The 21,010-nt window shown below is 39.2% G+C and overlaps 1 protein-coding gene across 1 annotated transcript in view; it reads left to right on the top strand.

Annotated features, from left to right (window-relative positions):
• Positions 1 to 7,053, top strand: part of EEFSEC (eukaryotic elongation factor, selenocysteine-tRNA specific) — a 182,378-nt gene extending 175,325 nt beyond the window's left edge. Inside the window, exon 7 of the mRNA XM_063427382.1 lies at positions 6,699 to 7,053. Coding sequence (XP_063283452.1) covers positions 6,699 to 6,883 — 185 coding nt within the window. The 3' untranslated portion in view covers positions 6,884 to 7,053. The remainder of the gene's footprint in view (positions 1 to 6,698) is intronic.
• Positions 7,054 to 21,010: the final 13,957 nt, after the last annotated feature.

Here is a 21,010-nt window from a genome sequence, read left to right as displayed (position 1 = left end):
TTCTGCAATTTCTGCAAAGTGCCTTCCTAGGTAACAAGATCAAAATAATCAAGTAAATGTCAAAAATATATGAAAACCCAACAAGTTTCCATATAATACATCTGACCTCTCTGTGAGTGGAGATGAGAGATCTGTGGGAACTTGGGAACGGATGGTTTCATTAAGCTTTCCTCTTTGCTAAATATTAACTGAAGAAGAAAAACAACAGTTTTAAATGGTGTGTAATATGTGCCCACCGGGACCCCATTACTGCACAAATTATCCATGAGACCCCTTTAGAATGCACTTAGTTCCCAGTGCACAAGCTGAGAGATGGTGAACAAGGACAAGTCTTTTATAGTCTGGAGTCCGACATGAAAGTGACGCCGGCAATTGGAAGTAATTTGTACAGCCGTTTGATGATTCTATTAATTATGGCACCAACAAACAGTGCTTGGGAAACAGTTTTGCTTTCTTGCATTCTTCTGTGATTGCTAGCAGCTAGAGCCACGTCTCGGAGGTACAAACTTAGTGCTCTGTATCTAAATAGGTCTCATCGCTACATTTATTTGAGGATCCTTGGCCTGATCTGAATGTAGGACACATAAGGAGTGTACTACGGGTCTGTGATAAGGATTGAAAAGATAGTGAGAGCGTAAAAGACATTGCAAGTCAAAAATAAGGGGCATTCCAGCTTGGTATTTATCACTATTTTAATACTATAAAGAGATAGCTAAATATAAATAAATAAATTGTAGGTAAGATATTCACCTCTCAGTGTCTATCATTCTTTCTAAATAATGAGAATGAACAGAGATGAGTTAATTTTCTCAGCCAATCCTGGTCCTCCCAATGTTTTTAATGGAAGCATTGCTTATATCCTGTATACCCCTATCCTAAAGGCTGCCGGTACAAAAAATCTCTTCTAAATGGTGAGTAAACAGTTTAATAGTGATGCAGGCTCCAGCGCCCATGACTCTAGGCACCATACCCACTTCAATCCTTTGAAGAATTTCTTACTATGCTTTTCCCCACGCAGGAGTGCTAAGTGTATCACATAGGTCTACACAGCAGTAGCCTCATTCATTAAAAAGCATGTGTGAAATAAGTGCAATATGTACAATATAAGCGCTTTTTTTTAAGGGGGAGACACACACAATAAAAGCAATGATATGGGCACATGAAGGCATAAATTCTTGCCACTGTGTACAGAAGCTAAAGAGTGCAGTAATGGATGGACTTAAAGGAAAGGATATAGTGACAAAAGACCTCCTTCAGTGACGTCACTAGGGTGGTGCGGATATCAGCGGGTGACACCATTAGATGGGTGACACTAACAGGACCCACACTAAGTTAAGGCAGCACAGGAGACTCCTTTAGGGTACCCCAGCCTGGGGTGGGATGCACAATGCACCCTGGATGGCCCATGCAGTATGTGTTGTGTCAAGTCATGGACCGGTGTGGAAAATCAAAGATCTCCATAACCAGCCCAGTACATCCACTGCATGGGTGACTAGAGACCATCTGGCCTGCACCTGCCCAATGTGCAGACCAGAAGAGCTCACTATTGGACCACCAGGGATCTCATATGGTCTGGTATGGGAGAAGGTCCTTGGTTGACACACCAGCCATAGTAACATCTCTACCTCCCTGTACCAATAGCCTATGCAAGCAGCCTAGTTGGTGATGGCCTGTAAAGTGTCTTTACCTACTTTTGCATTCTTGCATGTATCTAATAAATCCATTAGCCAAATAAAGTGATTGTCCGAGAGAGAAAAAAATGTTTTTTAAAAATTTTCTCCAAGTGAAACCGTCAAGACTTAATTAATGGTACAGAATTTCTTCTGTGTATTCAAACTCACGCAGCCATTGTTCGGAAGAGATTAAACCGCAATGTAAGTTAAACACGGCCTCTATCTAAAAATACCAGTCAGTTTTAGCTATTAAGTAGCCGATGTCGTCTTCTGTGACAGATATATTTCCCTTCATTTCCTTGCACTCAAGGAACGCGAGGCATGTATTGTGTAACGCGAGAATTCCACGGAGAGAGATGGAAGCCAGATTGGAGCTCCGTCTGCATATAGGACACTGGCTTTTAGGGGTTTGGTGTAACTCCGTCACTGGAATTTACAGACCTCTCGGCACCAGATCGAAAGAAAAGAGCTCTCTGCCATTTTGCTAGTTTACGATGCCGGACACCTGGGTGACTGAGACGTAACGAGAACTGCGTGGCTGCTTTAACTCCTTTTCCATAATCGCGTTTATATATCTAAATTGTCTGGGGGGGGGGGGGGGAGTGCATTTGACTGCTTCCTAGATAAAATAAAACTTTTATTTTTCTTTTTTTAGACTTTGCATAAATAAAGCATATATTTATACAATCTAACAGGCTATTTTGATTGAAAGAGAGAGAAAAAACAATATAAAATATTTTAAGAATGTATTCTTTTTATTTTTGTTAAGCTCTAACATGTTCCACAGCGCTATACAATGAGTCACAATTAACTAGTTTTAGGGCTTTGTTCAAGCAAGCTTGCAATCCAGAGAAAAACAAACAATTTCAACATTTCCATTTCTTAACCCCTTAAGGACCAAACTTCTGGAATAAAAGGGAATCATGACGTCACACGTCATGTGTCCTTAAGGGGTTAAAAATTATCTTCTAGAACACAAGTAGCTGATTTTTTTCACTAGCTTTTCTTGCAGTGCAACTCCTATCAGACTTAGACATCTTAAAAGCTATTCATTACCCACACCATAATTAGAATTGCTTGGAGTCCGCTAAGGATGCTGTGGAGGGGGTTAACTGCAGTTTGTGTATCTGATGCCACCAGCAAAGAAAGAGGATGCCTCCACCTTTACAGACAGCTTCCAGTACCCCCTTCATGTCTCTGTAATTGAGCAAATCACCTGAGTTCGTAGACCTCCTGTCTCCACTAAATCACGAGCATCGGAATCTTTTGTCATGTCCTGGAATGGAAATACCTATCAGGATTTCACTATGAGGGCAGAGAGGCTGATTAAGTGTTTGAGATAAGGTTATGTGACACCACAGGTTTAAAAATACCAGGAGTGAAATCGGCCCTCTGTCTGGCTGTTCCATTTCGAAGCGTTCAGCTGATGGTGGCAGCGTTTACGCATCTTGGGTCCCGTCTTGTGCTATCAAAAAGAGACATAAACCCAAGACGATGCTTGTGACCCTTGTGCTCCCTTTTTGAGTGCACTGCGGGGTGTTAATGCAATCCTAGCTGGCCTGGATGCCTTATCACTTCTCCATAGTTGAACTGAGTAGCTTTGTAACAAGTTAGATGGGGATTGATGGTTGAAAAAAGTAAGAAGCAGAATCAATCCTTTGCCTTTGTATGTGTATCTATGAAATAGTGGCACCATATAACAGGTTGGTTAAAATGATCTAATAGACCTGGTTATTCCTTCCATAGTGCAGTAGGTATGTGTCAGTTGGTACAGCACTGACATTAATTAGCATTCAATGCTTTGGCTTTTCCAGGACACAATGCTTTTGAAAACACAATGTAAAGTATCAAATAAAACTTGTTTAGTATTTAAAATAGAATTAGCACAGCCATTATCTGACTTCTAGTTAGCAGTTTGCATTGTTTGGAATTCCAATACACTTAGGAGTTTATTTACGAAACCATGAATGATGGAAAATTGACATGGACAATTGTAAACTCACTACTAAAAAGAAAGAAGACCATACTATTTATTTTAAGGCAAACTATCATGCCTTACCTGACCCTCCGCTACATCGCTGCAATCAAATTACTGAGAGGTGGGTTGTTACCGTTCTGTTCACACCCACCTCAGGTTCACACGTGCTTCTCCTTCAGTCTTTGATAATTTGCCATGCTTGTGGACACTTCCTCGTGCAGGACATACCACCTCTATGACACCGACATGCTGACTTCGTTCCCAGCCTGCTGGCGTCTCAACAGAGTGACATGACGTCACTCCATTCCTTTACACTAGAGTTACCATAGTAACTGCTGTGGTTGCTATGGATGGAGAGGAACATCCTGTGGGAGACTGTGACGGTCTACTGAAAAATTCAGAAACCGGTGGGAGAAAAACCTATTTTTTTTTATTTTTTTTTTATGGTTTTCTCCAAATCTATATATGTTCGCAAAACTGCTAGCACAGGGTATAGATGACATTTTAAGCTCTTTTGAAAGAACTTAGCCAAAGTCAATAAGGATATGACAGGTTCCATTTAGAAGTCTTTTTTTTTCTAGATGTACTATTCTGGTGATAATGTTTGCAGCAAGTTTTCAACATTTACAACGTTCGGTGCCCTTTAACTGGTGTTTATAGAGTATAGCTATACTGCAGCTCGCATTCGGCATCAAACTTGGATGTGACCCTTATGGACTGTGTGTCATCTATTAACACAGCACAGACCATTGCGATATCTTCAAACATTGGCGCTTGAATTGTAATTAGCAGTAATACCTGGTGGAAGGCTAAAATGAACCTGCAACCCTCTGCATATGCGTAACTCTGTCTCTGTTGATCAGTTTTGGTGTGACTAGACTTTCAGTATAGACCTGCGTTTCCCAATTGGCTTTCCCCGGAACCCTAGGGTTCCGCAAGAACAAAATTGGGGTTCTGCCATGAATGGTCCCTGCTGTTCCCGGAAGGTTGAAAACAGAGAGAGATTGTGAGATTGCCACAAGCGTTAGCCTCACCCTCTGTCAGCCATTTCATGTCCACTGAGTGACAGAGAGTGGAAGCATTCAGGTGCTCAGATCACAATATAAATTAAGAAAATTATATATTTTACTGCCATTCAGACTGATACTGCCCTTTAGATTAGTGCCCATTGTGACATCTGTGGATAGGTTTTTGTGACTGTGTTAAAAGTCTGCATTAAAAAAATTATTACATTATTCTAGTTGGACTTCTCATACTTTTTTTTGTTAAACATGTTTACAAATAATTTTATTTTAAATATATATATAGTTGCTTACTATCTGTATAAATCAGTGATATACAAAAAAAATGGAAGCATTCAAAGCCTCTGCTAGGTGCTCAGCTCACAATATTGGCCACAGGAATTATTTCTTATACTGCCATTTAGAGATTACTGCCCTTTATGTTAGAGCCCATTGTGGCATATGTGATAGGTTTATTCATTTGTATTGTCATGTAGAGACTGTTAAAAGTCTGCAGCTGAATACAAGTTATTTGGGTTGTGCTTTTCAGATTTTTATAGAGTTTTACTTATTTACATATACAGTAAGTGTGTGTGTGTCTGTGTGTATTTTTTAATTTTATTTTTTAACAGTGTCCTTTGCAGTCAGGTAGTGAAATATGTAGTAAAGTGTTCTCTTTACTCCAAGACTGAGCCAAAATTCTGCTTGTGTTCATTTCTTTCGAAGAGCTTTATAAAAAAAAGCATCCTTTGCAGTCAGGTAGTGAGATCTGTTAAAGAGTGTTATAATCTTTTTGCTCTAACACTGATTCAAAATCCATCTTACATCAAGTTCTTTCTAAGAGCATTATAAAAAAAAAACAGCATCCATTGCAGTCAGGTAGTGAGATCTGTATTTTTTCAGGTTAGAGAAGTGGTGTTTTTGTTTGTTTGTTTTTTTACCAACCAACAACCATGAATTTGGACAACTGGTTAAAATAAGGAACTATCAAGAGAAAAAACTATTACTACTTCTAACTGTTCGACACGTATAGAAACTGAGAAAGACGATACAGCAAGAAATCAAGAAAACCGGTCCGAAATAGTTGAATATACTGTTCCTCAAACAGCTGAGACAAGCATACAATGCTACCCAATCTTCTTCTCAAACAAAGAAAAGAAAATATGATGATAGCTACTTAAAATTTGGATTCATAAGTGCCAGAAATAAAAATATTCCTCAAACACAATTCTTAGTTTGCAATAAAATATTGCCAAACCGTCTGGTAGCACGTGCTAAATTACGTTGTAATTTTGAGCAAAACCACGCAGAGTACAAAGATAAAGACATTGCCTTTTTTAAGTGGAAGCTTTAGTATCATAAGACTAAACTGTTATGAGCAAAACATTTAAAATAATAATAATAAAGCCACTTATTAAAAGGTTTGTGCTACGGCACAAATTTTTGCGGGTATTCCACAATGTTGATATACTGTCAAAGGGTTCCACGGAAAAAAATTATTGTGGACCCCTGGTATGAGACCGGTTTTCTGGTTCCCTGACCTGGCTTGCTTTTTGACAGTTCTCCATTCTGGTGCACCTGACTTTGGAGTACCTCTATGCAGGTGCTTCCCTGGACTTTTTATATTTGTCTGATGGTTTGTATTGTCATATTGCAGTTTTTAAAAGCTTTTTACAGATTTTGGCAATGGCTTTCAAACAGGATGTTACAGAAATGATAACATGTATCACAGGCTACAAAATTAATAAGGAGAATGAAAGATTTCAGTTATAATAAAACCTAGATAGATTACCGTATATACTCATGTATAAGTCGAAAATGTTAGTCATTCTAAGATATGTCCTGCCCATTCTAAGATATGTCATACATCTCACTATTTCTTAATTTCATAAAGAGCAGGAGAACCTATACATTTTAAATGGCAGCACCCATTGCCTGATTCACTTAGATATGTAAGTTGATTTTCTGCTTGCATTTTATCAAAAGAAGTGTAAATGTTGACTCAGTACGTGTCTAACTAATCATGCCCCTCTCTGTCTCTTGCAGATGGTCTTAGACCAGAAACAAAGCAGGTACTTACAGTCCCTTCAAAGAAGAGGTCCAAGGCTGGAAAAGGTGATACGGAGGCTCCTAAGGAGGACGAGGTTAAACTTGACAGCCAGCCTGTACATATCACTCTATGCTTCAAGAGATATGTATTTGACCCACACAAGAAAATGATCCAGTCCTGATCCTTACTTCAGCGCTCAACATCCACTGGAACAACAGAGGCTTGAAGGGATGCAGGGCCAGTAGGCAAAGTCACTACTTGACCAAAGAAATTGATTTTATTCAAATTATAGAGGGGTTAATGCAGGGGTATCAAGCTATATACTCCCTAGGTAATGATGGAAAATAATTCCCAGCTTGCCATTGGATGGAAAGCAGCTATTAGAATCTGTAATCCAACAAATTTGGGAGCAGGGGTTAACTCGTAACTCCCCAATTGAAAATGCTGTTATTCTTTAATAACTTTTCTGTGAATGAGGTCACAGAAGAAAGGTTCAAATATATATGTAAACATTATGGAATTTGGCTGTTATGCCTTTTTCTGCTACATTTTACACATGGTGTTAACACATTTGGAGATACAATAGCTAACCTGTTCAAATCAGTATTCTTCAAACAATCAAATTACACCTGGATTTAATAAACATAACGTAAAAAACAAGCAAAAAAGTGGCAGCCCCAATCTGCCGTACAGTGCAGCATTCTTAACGCAATAGAAGTAAAAAATAGACATATTCCACAATGTACACATATATTTGATAACTTCACTAACTATTGGCTTCTTGAAGCTGAAGAAAGGAGTTCCTTTAAAGGTACATTCAGCTTTATCATTCTAAAAAAAATAAAAATGTAAGTGCCCTTTATATTTTATGTTCACTTTAGGTCAGTGGCTGCTGTTCTTTGACATTGCCTTTGGTCTTAGTTACCTGGATAAGCGTCATGGGAAATGTACAATTTATTTTGTCAGTGTGCTTGACCTTTAAAGGGTTTGGAAAACCACTTGGTTCTTTTGAATTGTCTCAGACTGTTTATGTGCCTCTGCTTCCTGCATTGTCTTGCAACTACCGTCTTTAAAGATTTTGGAAGAGCAGATTTGGCTTCATACAAGAATATGGTACATATTATATCAATTATCATAAAACATATGTTTGGTCTATCGTTCCTTATTAACTGCCGATCGGTGCCTACATTTAAATGCATTATTACGTAAGAAATTAATTGAATGATATGCCTTTGCATATCTGATGTGTTCTCTGCCTTGCTATTTTCTTTTCTTTTGTGCATGTGAGATAATTATGTTTGATAGTATCCAAAATAAATTATATTTTGATTTCAGCCAAATGATGTGAAGTGATAAATTTTAAAAAATCAATTAAATAAAACTGCTAATGTAGTAGGCTTAAACTTGAAATTATGCTGTTTAACCCAGCTGGAAATGAAATACCTTTGAATCCAGATACTACTGGACAATGCTGACACTTTCACATAATGAGATTTGGATTCATCACTCAGTGAGGACCTTGTCAACTCCAAAGAAAACCAATCAAATACCGGTAGTTTATTTAATCCAATCTATACAGAGTATACAAAAACTCACACTCTGTCTGGGACTAAACTTGAATTAATTTCATCTGTATCTGAAGTTAAGAACTCATATAATAGAAAAAAAGTTCAAACCTATTGGTGGGCGTTGGTAATAAAGTCTCCTTCCTAAATAAAATACAGTTTCCTTAATGTTCTGATTTGTTTCTGTCTGGTGGTTTGTATTGTCATATTGCAGTTTTTAAATGCTTTTTACAGATTTTGGCAATGGCTTTCAAACAGGATGTTACAGAAATGATGACGTGTATCACAGGCTACAAAATTAATAAGGAGAATGAAAGATTTCAGTTATAATAAAACCTAGATAGATTACAGTATATACTCTTGTATAAGTCGAGACATTTTAGTCATAAAATTCATTTTAAAATGCAGAGTCGACTTATCCACAGGTCAGTGCTAGTTTAGTACATTGAATGCGGGGCAATGTCGACTCCCGAACACCGTTCTCCTAGTTGGTCGGGAAGTCGAACGGGGTGGGGTACAAGTTTCAGCGGGGTTCGCGGGCTTGCGTAGCCGACTCAGAGATCCATGCCGTCGATGATAATGTACCGCTGCCTGCGTTTGGGAGACAAGTTTGTGTCTATGTGTGTGTCTGTCTGTCTGTGTCTATGTGTGTGTCTCTATGTATGTATGTATATGTGTGTGTGGTCTGTCGGGGGAGGGGCGGGCCCATGGATCAGTTTCGCTCGCACCGGGGCCCCATGGATTGTGTGTACACCACTGCAGGGGGATATCAGATGAAACAAGGTACAAATAAGGGAACACGTACCCTCGACTTATCCACGAGTCATAGCATATTTCACAACTGTTGGTCAAAAAACTGCATTCTACTTATAGACGAGATCAACTTATAGACGAGTATATACAGTATATGTTAATGGCTCATCTCCATGAGTTTTATTGTTAACACACTCTATGATACAGTCATACAGATAGCACATTATTGTGAATTTTACTACTATTGAGCTGTGTGATACACTCATACGCTCTGCACATTACTGGGAGTTTTATTGCTGTGGAGCTCTGTGATACATATATACAAACACTGTGTTACAGCATTTTTTTATTGATGTGGAGCTTTGAGATACACATTAATTTTCAAACCTCATGGAAAAACACAAGTTAAAGTTTGAGTTCTAATATGTATTTATTTGAATTGTTGACAAGAGCAAATTGTGTACTTTATGAAATGTAGCTCAGGTTTATAGCTGAACTGCACAGTTATAAAATAAAAATAAAAACGATTATTACAAATATAAAAACAAATTATTACCCCACCCAAAAAGAACATCAGTTCTTTTATTAATTCTGTAAAAAGGCATTTTCCGAATTATTAATCCTGTTGGCAATCCCAAAAACACAAAGATCTGGAAGAGAGACCCATGGTATGTATAATTTAAAAGAAAAGATCCTGTGGCAGATTTAAAAAAAATCTTATAAATGCTTTCTGTTGTTGATGTTGCAGCTGTTAATTATACGAGCACATCAGCACAAATATAGACTTAATTACAACAGAAAATACCCAGAAATAAAGCAACATGGGAGTTGGAGTTTGTGGGCAACAGTAGGTTACCTATTGCCTAACCCTGCCCTAGGAATTAAGTAGACAAAACACGACAATATTGTGATACACAACCATAAATAAACCTTAATGTATTTTCAGTGATCCTTGCAAAATGAGTGTTCAGAGACAAAACATGGAGTAATCAAGGCCCTTGGCCTCTGAAGAGTTATTTTTCAGCCTGCATGAGATTTCTTTGAAGGTCCCAATTAATCAGATAATGTTACTATTATGACACTTGGCTTGTTCCAGCTGTCTGCGATGATTTCACGTCTGCCAGCTCCATCTTTTGCGGATACCCATAGCAGGGATGAGGGACCGCAAATTATCAGTAAATAATGTGGTCACCGCACGCACGGCTAATTCCTGAGCACTGCTGAAAGGATTAGGATGCATTTAATTAAGACCAGGTTGCATATTTCAAAGCATCGTGCTGTGGAGATGCGCAGAATGAAAACTCTGCGATTCTAAATGTGGGATTTGCAGCTTTGGCTGAAGAGTGCTAAGATTTAAACAAAAAACACCTCTTGCTTTCAATTCATCTAAATCAGGTTCATTGTTGAAATAAGAAAGAAAATTTGTTATATAGAGGGAAAAAAAATAAAGGAGACAATCACAAAATGTTACAGAAACAATAGGTTGTTGAGGACCCTGCTCAGAAAAACTTACAATCTACATATATCTTTAAATTTGGGGGTTTCTAAAAAAAAATGTAACAACGCCTTTAAAATATAATTGGAAAGAAAGCATCACTAACTAAAAAAATTTACTCCGAGATTAAAAAAAGCTATTTAAAAATCCGTATTCCCACTCAACTCTACCAACAATCTCTTGGGAGTTTGTAGCCATTTTTTTTTTATTATTATGTCCCTTAAGTTATTCTCTGATTTGGCTTTTTGATTTGGTTCACTCTTAAATAATGTTATTCTGTATCCTGATTTTGGCTTTGTATTAGTTTTTGTGACTAAAGATTTACTGACTGCGCTTGCTGCTGGTTTTGCGTACTGCATTTGTTTGATTAGCCTGACTACTTTAAGATACAGAATACAGGTGTGTGTGTGTATGTGTATATATATATATATATATATCTCAAAAATGTAAAAGTGCGGCCCAGAATGGCAAATGAGAAAAGACAGCTTTTATGTTTTGGTTTTTGCTGTTTTGGCATATAACTTAAAAATTCAGTTTGAATCCCCGAAAATTCACGCGTTAGTGTATATTTATATATAACCTTGAGACATGTTTCTGGGGAAACAATAATGTTATTGTCCTTGGTAGTTTAGAGTCTCTTTAAAGAGGAATGGTCTCATTTTAAGTCAAACAATAATGTGAGAGGCCCCCACCTCAGCACCACGAGATGTTATCCTGCGCTGCTGCACTATGACCGACAAACTGGGACTAATGGCAGCATTTCGAGGACAAACCCCCTTCGAGTTTGAAAACAGCCAACTTTCCCTATTCCAGGACTTGAGCAGAGACACTCTCATATGGCGCAAGACCATGAGGCCACTCACTGCAACCCTCCAGGAAGCAGGCATTAACTACCGGTGGGCGACGCCACAGACCTTATGGGTAACCAAAGAGGGAAAACACTACAAAATCTCGGACCTTGCAGAAGGACCGGCACTGCTAAACACATTGGGTCTAAAGAACCAGCGCACTAATGTACCTTCAAGCCACCGGCGAGGGCCAGCGAAGAGCGGAGAAGCTCCTGACAACGGGGAACTACAAGAAGAGACTACCTAACTGGAAACCTACTTCACTCAACCCCAGTTGAAAAACGGGACAATACAAGTTCTACAGGACATTCCACGTTCTCTCACACTGCCCAAACCCCAACCAAAGGAAAGGTTCCACACAATACGGAGCTCGAACACCCCTCCTACCCCCCCCCCCCCCCAGCCCCTGGGTTACAGGGGAATAGCAACCGATGGAGCCCAAATACCTCCCAAGCGGTCCCACACTCACTAATGCCTGACACTAGCAAAGTCACAATCAGACGGAACAGATAGGCTGCCACCACAGGCTTCGCAATAGACATGTAAGGACCCACTATAGCTAAACCCTCCTTGGCTCGGACCTAACATACACGACTAGACCACCCACGAATAGACCTCACCTAGCGAGTCACCACACGACGGAAGCCTACTCGACTATCTCATAGGTACACACGCTAAGCCCTGCTCCGCCCACGGAGAAATACCCCAGGATTATCGCCTGGCAGAGGGCACCGACGAACACCAGTCTCAATAGACTCGGTGCCTGAGGCATACCAATACGACCAGGCCAAGTTAGTGGTGACAACGTCTACTGAATGTCTCACACACTATTATTAGGTAGCGACTACACACCGTTAAAACCCAATAGCCCTGCTATAACAAAAACATGTGCCAAAATGTACCTTCAATATGCATCACCTGTAACATGTTATACTGTTGATTTTTTGATATGGCCATTGCGGCAAAAAGTTGTAAAACAATACATTTTGCACGGAAAATAAAGAATTAAAAAAAAAATAAAAAAAATAATGTGAGGAGGACACAAATTCTACTGAGCTGATTTTAAGTATTGGTTTTAAGTGTACCTGTCATTTTGCACAAAACTCTGAATTTAATAAAACATCATCCATAAATTGTGTTCATAGCAGTGCTAGCTAATGTATAGACGTTTTTAATTTAATCTCCTTAAAAAAAATATGGTCTCTCACTCACCTATCACGCAGTTTTTAGAATAGCATTTTCCATTGATGATTCTCTATTTATTACTATATTTAATGAAGTCACACCATTCTGATATCAATGTTTTGACAGTGTTTCTGACGTAAGAGGACTTAAAGATGGCCATCTAAATAGAGCAGACTAAGTCAGGAGCTGCATTGAAAAGAGGTATGACTTTATATGTATGCATTACAAAACGATAAACGGAGAGATTATAGAACTTGTTTTCATTTATTTTAAAATTAATAAAAGTGATTAAGATGTCATTTAATGATCACTATTGAGTTATGATTTCATAGCCAGTACTGGTAAGTTTGCCGGTTAAACCTTAATTTGGTAATTCTGGTAAAAGCACAAAATATTCTATTTACATTAAACGGTTTGAAAAATTCTTTCTTACAGGTTTTACATATTTTAAGTGAGGTTTTACACTCATGCATACTGCACATTACTGTGAATGGATTTGCTTTAGCGTTGCGTAGATACACTCAAACATGCCAGACATTTCTGTGAGATTTACTGCTGTGGAGCTCATTGATACATTCATACACAACAGACATTAACTTAAAGGGATACTTCAGGCACCCAGACCACTTCTGCCCATTGGAGTGGTCTGGGTGCCAACTCCCACCACCTTTAACCCTGCAAGTGTAATTATTGCAGTTTTTATAAACTGGCGCTGGACTACGGTAAGTAACTGAAGGGGTTTAACCCCTTCAGCAATTTGGGATGAGGGAGTGGGAGGGAGAAGGGCACTGTAGGGTCCTGCAGTGCCAGGCAAATAAATATGTTTTCCTGGCACTGGAGAATCCCTTTAAGTTTTATTATTGTTATGTTCTTTGATACACTCATGCACACACTGCACATTCCTATTAGCTTTATCATTGTGGAGTTCAGTGATATACTCATGCACAATATACATTACTGCAAGATTTATTCTTGTGGAGTTCTGTTAAACCATCACATACACTGCACATGGCTGTGAAGCCTTTAGTACACTTGAACACCACAGGTGAGATGGAGTCCACAAAAGTCATGAAGGCCAGGGAACCGTGACAAAGGGGTTATAGGGTTTGCTATCCCAAATATGCAGTGTGTTAGATATATATATATATATATATATATATATATATATATATATATACATATATATGTATAAATATAAATGTTCTCAGGACATTTTAGCAGCAATTACTGTATTGGTTTTCTGGAGATGGTCTCCACAGTAAACTTTGGTGACTTTGATAAACATGCCAATGAGTTTGAGAGTTGTTTGAACTTGAGACACTCAGAATTATTTATTAAACTTATAATTTAAAGCGAAATTCAAATTCCAGGCCAGAGTAACCAAGCTGAATTCTCACTTTAGTGAATATCCCCCCTAAGTATGTTATTTTTCTCTTTTTTTTTTTTTTTTAGAATTTCCCCCCAAATATTGTTTGTAAGCAGTCTTTGTATTGAAGGCCAAAGAAATTCTATTCACAATAAAACTTCTAAAATTCTTAGAATTTCACTTATAGTGAATTAATTAATGTCTGGATTTATTCAGTAAATGTAATATTTTGAAGAATTGCAATGTTATGCCAAAATAACGGATAACGCTCATGGCGAATTGTCTTAATTCTGATATTTGTTATTTATTTATTAGGGGCATTTAGATAGCGCCAACATATTTCGCAGAGCTGGATATATTGGCCTACATTTTATAATTACATGATCAATTTCCTCCCAGTATTTTAAGTAACCAAACCTTTTTTTTGGCCTAATTCTATTTTACCATATACTGCTAGGTAGACAAGCTGAATTGTGCATAAGTATTTAAATGTAAATCTAATAGAAACTGACTTTAAGCCCTGGTTACAGGAAACATTGCATTGGTTAGGCGTCAGATGTACATGATTGACATTAACGGAGAGATTACTTAACTAGTTGTGAAAGAAGCCAGATGTTTAGAGTGGAAATCCTGTAATCCTTGGGAACATTATTAAAAGTGGATAATTTAAGAGGCAGCACAAATTAGCTGAGCAACTAAATTATGATACATTTTCTGCAATTTGGTGAGTGAGTCGTTTAAAAATACATTTTTTGTGAATAAAAAAAATCCCATATCCGATAGTGATTTACTTCCTCGCAGGTTTACCAGACTGTTGACATGAAATACATGGCTTGTAACTAAATCCCAGCAATGTAACACTCCGTTATATCGGTGATAAAGTTCTTCTAAAGACTCAAGTGGATTTTTTTTGGAATCAAATATTTAATGTTCTTTCCATATGAGGCACAGAACGTGTACTTGACTCCGCAGGTGCGGGTAACATAACCACTTTGGGAAACTTGGTTTGTGTTGGGTTCAATAGTATCTAGATACGTACCTTTGTATGATCTTTGTAGATGTCCTGACCTTGACCTTCCAAATTAATGTATAATCTTAATGTATGTAAAGTAATAGAAATCCTGAAGTCTCAAAATCTGTTTTGTAAATTTAGGAATATTCAGTCTGTAACTTGTTAAAGGGGCAGTATAAGCACCATGACTACTACATGCTGATGTAAGGAATATGGTCCACTAGGCTAGGCTTGATTGCAGCAAATTTAATGTCTTTTGAGGTGATCAAATCTCCTTAAACATTGAAATTGGCTGCGAAACCTGTGGGTGGGTAATATGTAGATTAAAGATGCATCCGTGTTCACAAAGGGACACTCTAAGTATCAAATCCAATTCATCTTAATGAAGTAGTTTTGGTACATAGACGCTCATTGTTTTAAATTACCAGTGTAAAACATTGCTGTTTCTGAAAAACGATAATGTTTAACACAACTCATCCTGATTGAAGAACTTTGATTTTCGTAGGACTTCATGGTTAAGGCACGTCTAATGCCTGTTATAGAGATTGAATGCTTCTTTATAAAAAGCATTTCATTTGTGGAGTGTGGCAATTGCCACACTTATGACCTATGTTCCCGATGTTTCTCTATGAAAAGCATTGGATTGGACAAACTCCTTTATGTATGAGGATTTTGCATATTTATATGGTGAGTCCATGTATGTTTTTTGCCCTGGAGTCTTCCTTTAAAGCAGAATTATTCTATTATATTTCTTGCTAGTGCTTTATTGAATAGTCAAATTATGAAGAGCTGTCAGTAGAAATGTAAGTATAGCTGTTTGATGTTGATTTTGTCACTCTTTTCTATTGTGGAATGAGTCTATACATTTTTCATTTTTTTTAATTGCTGAGCTGGAGAAACATCTAAGCAGGAGAATGTTTCCAATTTAACTATTTTAACCTAAATGTTTAAATTACACAGTCAAATCCTATCAGTGAATAAATATAGTAATAATTAGTGTATGACCCTGATTAGGAACTATTTGATCACTGCATAAAACTGGTTGGTGTTTTATGTGCTGGAAATTTTATTCACTCACTTAACCGGAGTTCTACTTCTTTCATCACACTTTTTCTGAACCTGCCATGACTAATCCACTTCTACCAAAGAGATGAAATAAGTTGTTAGGGAATAATAATCATTGTAAATCAGGTTGACTATTCCCAGTAAGGTGAGAATTCTGGTGGTGACAGGCATCTTTTAAATTCATTTTTCATGGTGTTAATTCCCTGTTCTGCGGAATCTTTAGCATACATGAAAGATCCTTTCATAACTTTCAGAAATGCACATGTAATTGTTTCCATAATTGATAGAATAGGAGATCTTTGAAATCACTGTGCACACTTCTCAGTGATCAGACGTGACATGACAACGTGTGATTTGGTTTTCTTGGAAGGGGGCATGTCAATCTGCTGTACCCTGATGTCGGCTCACTTTCTGGCCGTTGTACACCTGTGGAAATTTCTGTAAACGCACTCACATGTGTTCAGAGCTCTCCAGAAGCTCTCATGAATGGTCAAATATATTTGATGCATAACACCTTTTAGTGGTTACCTCCAGTGACCCTGAGAGACAATGGTGCGACAGAGATTATGCTGTTTAGAGTTAGCCACCATCTCTACTGATTGAACTGAGACAGCAATGTAAGTGGTACCCACACTATACCATTTTTTTTTATTTATTTTTTTTAAATGCTTGGCAAAACGATAATTTTTTCACACATGACCGTAAAACCGTAGGACTGTGCTGGCAAGTAAAATAGAAAGAATTTTCTCTCAAGCTTTATAATATGATTTCCCCAGAGGTTGAGAGAAGTTGTTCATATAATATTATATATTTATAAGTAGATATAGATATCCGCCCTGTAGGTATAATGTTTTAATTCCGAGCACAGCTGTTTATCTGATTTTTCTGTACCATGAGGGGTTAAGTCCATGTGACTATCTGATTCAGGATCTCAGGAGGAATTCTAGTTGGACTAAGCAGAGATTTTTCCTGTGTCTGTACCTCACCTCTCCCCAGAACTGACCTTCTTTTACTCCTACTTTTCAGCTCCTTTAAAGATCCAGGATTTATAACCCCTGGCATGGATCCCTGCACCATGTTTATAAAATAAAATAAAAAAAATGATTTTATTTAAAGGCTCTTAAAAGAAACTGTGTTATTCTTGGCTTCTAATGCTCCAGCCCAGCATCTGTCCTGTTAAAACAACCGCTATTGGCAGCTGTAAAGGATTGTGCTATGTTCTGTCATAGTGTTTGTTTCTTCTTTTGCTTAAATATCTTTATACCATGGGGGAAAAGGCTTGAGTTGAGTATCATTTGCATTGTACAAAGTGCTTTCAGATTCTGGCATCTTAAGGACACACTTCAATAATAAAAAAATAAAAAAAATAACACAATTAGAAAGTGATAATGATCATATGGAATTATATTGTTAATCTAAAAAAAATATACCACACTCCCACATGGAGATGCAAAGCAAAAAAAAACAACAATATTTTTACACTAGTAGAAAAAATTAAGCTGAAATTATTTTAATTCTGGATACAAGCATCAGACTATTGTGACTCCGGGTGCCAGGTTTATTTCCAAAGGAATCTTTTTCATGGCATTCAGCTATGAAGGATACAATATTGCTTTGTGCATGGGCACTGCCTTTGCTGCTATGCCAGTGTGATATGTACCTGTAAGAAGGAAAATGCTCTCATCTTTAAATTCCCTGGGGTGAATGGATCATCTACTACAATAAGGGCCTGATTTAGACCTTTATGTGCCATAAGGTCTTCACAGGCCACACCCCATCAACCAGTATCTCCCACTATTTAAAATCTCCCATTCTTATTAACCTGAAAAAAAGAGTATTAAAGGAACACTTTAACATTAGGGATACAAATGTGTATTCATATCACCATAGTGCCCCGTTAGCCATGTATGTGCCCAGCTCCCATCCCTCCAGTCCTCAGGGAAAAAAAATAAAGCAGTTTTGCTTCCCTTTTCTCCCTCGGTGCGCCAATCTCTGTGCTTCTGTCCTGCCTCTATGGCTGAGATCGTTAAAAAAAAAAATAGTACACTACATAATCACAAAAACAAGTGCGCTAATAAAGGGATGGGTAATTCAGTAAACAACTTGGGGTCTAGAATCAACAAATGAGATATAATACACTACGATGAGTTTTGTCTGTTTTTTATTTATTTTTTTATATATTGACACATACTGGGGCTGCAGTTTATGTGTATAGGGGCTGCAGTGTGCATATGTGTACTGTAGTGTTTGTGTGCAGGGGGTATAGTGTGCATGCTTGTGGGCAGGGCCGGCCTTAGGGGTGTGCGAGCTGTGCGGCCGCACAGGGCGCCATGGAGCAGGGGGCGCCGTGGATTTAAAAAAAAAAAAATTTATTTATTTTTTTTAAATTTGCAGCGGGGGCGGAGCTTACCGTGCGGCGGGGGCGGAGCTAAAAGCGCCGGAAAACTGCTGCAGGGGAAGCAGGAAGGAGTCCCTGCTTCCCCACCAAACAGTCACCAGGAGCTGCACTGCCTCCACAATGAACTCCACAGGTAACTGTGGGATTGTCAGGTGAGTGTGACTCTCTGCCTGTGTTTATTACTGTCTGTGTGTGTATGACTGTCTGCCTGTGTGTGTCTGTGTGTATGACTGTCTGCCTGTGTGTGTGTGTCTGTGTATGACTGTCTGCCTGTGTGTGTGTCTGTGTATGACTGTCTGCCTGTGTGTGTGTCTGTGTATGACTGTCTGCCTGTGTGTGTGTCTGTGTATGACTGTCTGCCTGTGTGTGTCTGTGTGTGTGTGTATGACTGTCTGTCTCTGTGTGTGTCTGTGTGTATGACTGTCTGCCTCTGTGTGTGTCTGTGTGTATTACTGTCTGCCTCTGTGTGTGTCTGTGTGTATTACTGTCTGCCTCTGTGTGTGTCTGTGTGTATTACTGTCTGTGTCTGTGTGTGTGAGACTGTCTGCCTGTGTGTGTGTGTGTGTGTGTGTGTATATATGACTGTCTGCCTCTGTGTGTGTGTCTGTGTGTATTAATGTCTGCCTCTGTGTGTGTGTCTGTGTGCATGACTGTCTGCCTCTGTGTGTATGACTGTCTACCTCTGTGTGTGTGATTGTGTGTATGACTGCCTCTGTGTGTATGGCTGTCTGCCTCTGTGTGTATGGCTGTCTGCCTCTGTGTATATGGTTGTCTGCCTCTGTGTGTCTGTGTGTATGACTGTCTGCGTGTTTGTCTGTGTGTATTACTGTCTGCCTCTGTGTGTGTCTGTGTGTATTACTGTCTGTGTGTATGACTGACTGTCTGCCTGTGTGTGTCTGTGTGTGTGTGTGAGACTGTCTGCCTTTGTGTGTCTGTGTGTGTGTGTATGACTGTCTGCCTGTGTGTGTGTGGATGTCTTCCTGTGTGTGTGTATGGCCGTCTGACTCTCTCTGTGTGTGTGTGTGTGTGTGTCACATACAACCAATACACGCATATCACACACTGTTAATACACCCATTACAAATATCACACATAGCATACATATCACACACAGTCATCACACCTACTATCACATACACAGACAACACAAACATTACAGCATACATGGATGACGGGGGGGGAGGGGGGGCGCTGTGAAGATTTTTCGCACAGGGCGTCAAAATGCCTAAGGCCGGCCCTGCTTGCGGGTATAGTGGGTATGAGTTTATATAAGGGTATAGTGTATGTGTGTGTTACCAACTCTGGTTACTGGCCATTATAGATTCCCTGGTTCAGTGGCAGAACTAATGAAGAGAATACCCTGGTCCTACAAAATATTTTGGGCACCGTATAGAGCAGAAGTGGTCAAAAGTAGATCCTCAGCTGCTGGACAATTCCAGTGATGCTTTGCTAGCTGTGGATCTACCATTTGCAATTTACACTTGCAGGGTTCTATTTTTGTGCAGTGTTAGCATTTAGCAAGAGTTTTTTGAATGGAGTATATTTGTGTGAATGTTTTTTGTAGAGGGTGTGTTTGTGTGCAGTGTTAGCATTTAAATGTAAAAGTGTGTGTAGTGTTATCGTTTCAATATGAGGTTATTTAATGTAAGTTGATGTTTGAATGCAGGTGTGTGTTTAGGTGTAGTGTTGGCATGTAAATACAGGGTTGTGTTGCACAAATCTGTAAACTGTATGTTAGAAAGAGTCCCCTCAAGGCCTTATTAGACACTACAATGGAGTCTAATGGGCCCTGGAGAGGGGGGGTCTCTTTAACACTCTGGCTACCATTCACAATATAGTAAAATAACATAGGTATCTGATACCCAGCCAAGCTAGCTCTTCTCACCTTAGTTACTGTGGCTTGCTCCTGTGGCTGGCAGGCTGGCTGCTGTGGCAAGCTGGCATATAGTCTGGCAGGCCTATTTGTCTTTTCTCTTTTGCCTCTTCCACTCTGTGTGTTTCTCTTTCCCCTTCTCATCTGTGTGTCTCTTTTTCCTCTTCCTCTCTGTGTGTTTCTTCCCCTTCCTCCTTCTGCATGTCTGTTTGTGCCCCCCAGACCTTTGGTGTGCCTCTTTGTCCCCCACAATCCCTGTGTGTGTGTCTCTCTCTCTTTCTTCCCTCCAGCCCCTTGTGCATCTGGTTCTGCTGCAACCCTTATGTGTATCTTTTTTTCCCCCTTCATCACCCCTTATGTGTGTCTCTTTGTGCCCCTCCACTCCCTCTGTGTGTCTCTTTGTCCCCCTCCACTCCCTCTGTGTGTCTATTTGTCCCATTTCAGCCCCTCTGTATCTGTCTTTGTGCCCCCAACCTTTCTGTGAGTCTCTCCGTGCCCCCCAGCTCTTCTGTGTGTGACTGATTGTCCCCCACAGCCCCTCTGTGTGTCTTTGTTACCCTCTGCACCTTTGTGTCTTTTTGTGCCCCTCAGTGTCTTTGTTCCTCCAGTCCCTCAGTGTGTCTTTGTGCCCCTCTGCGTTTTTCTTTGTTCCCCCAGCCCCCCTGTGTGTGTCTTTATTGCCCCCTACCCCCTCTGAGTGACATTTAACCCAGCCCTTCTGTGTGTAATTTCTTCCCCTCCTTCTGTG

This window comes from Pelobates fuscus, chromosome 7 (assembly GCF_036172605.1).
Source record: "Pelobates fuscus isolate aPelFus1 chromosome 7, aPelFus1.pri, whole genome shotgun sequence".
NCBI lineage: Eukaryota > Metazoa > Chordata > Amphibia > Anura > Pelobatidae > Pelobates > Pelobates fuscus.
The sequence above is the reverse complement of the archived record's forward strand: the minus strand, read 5'-3'. Positions and strand labels throughout refer to the sequence as shown.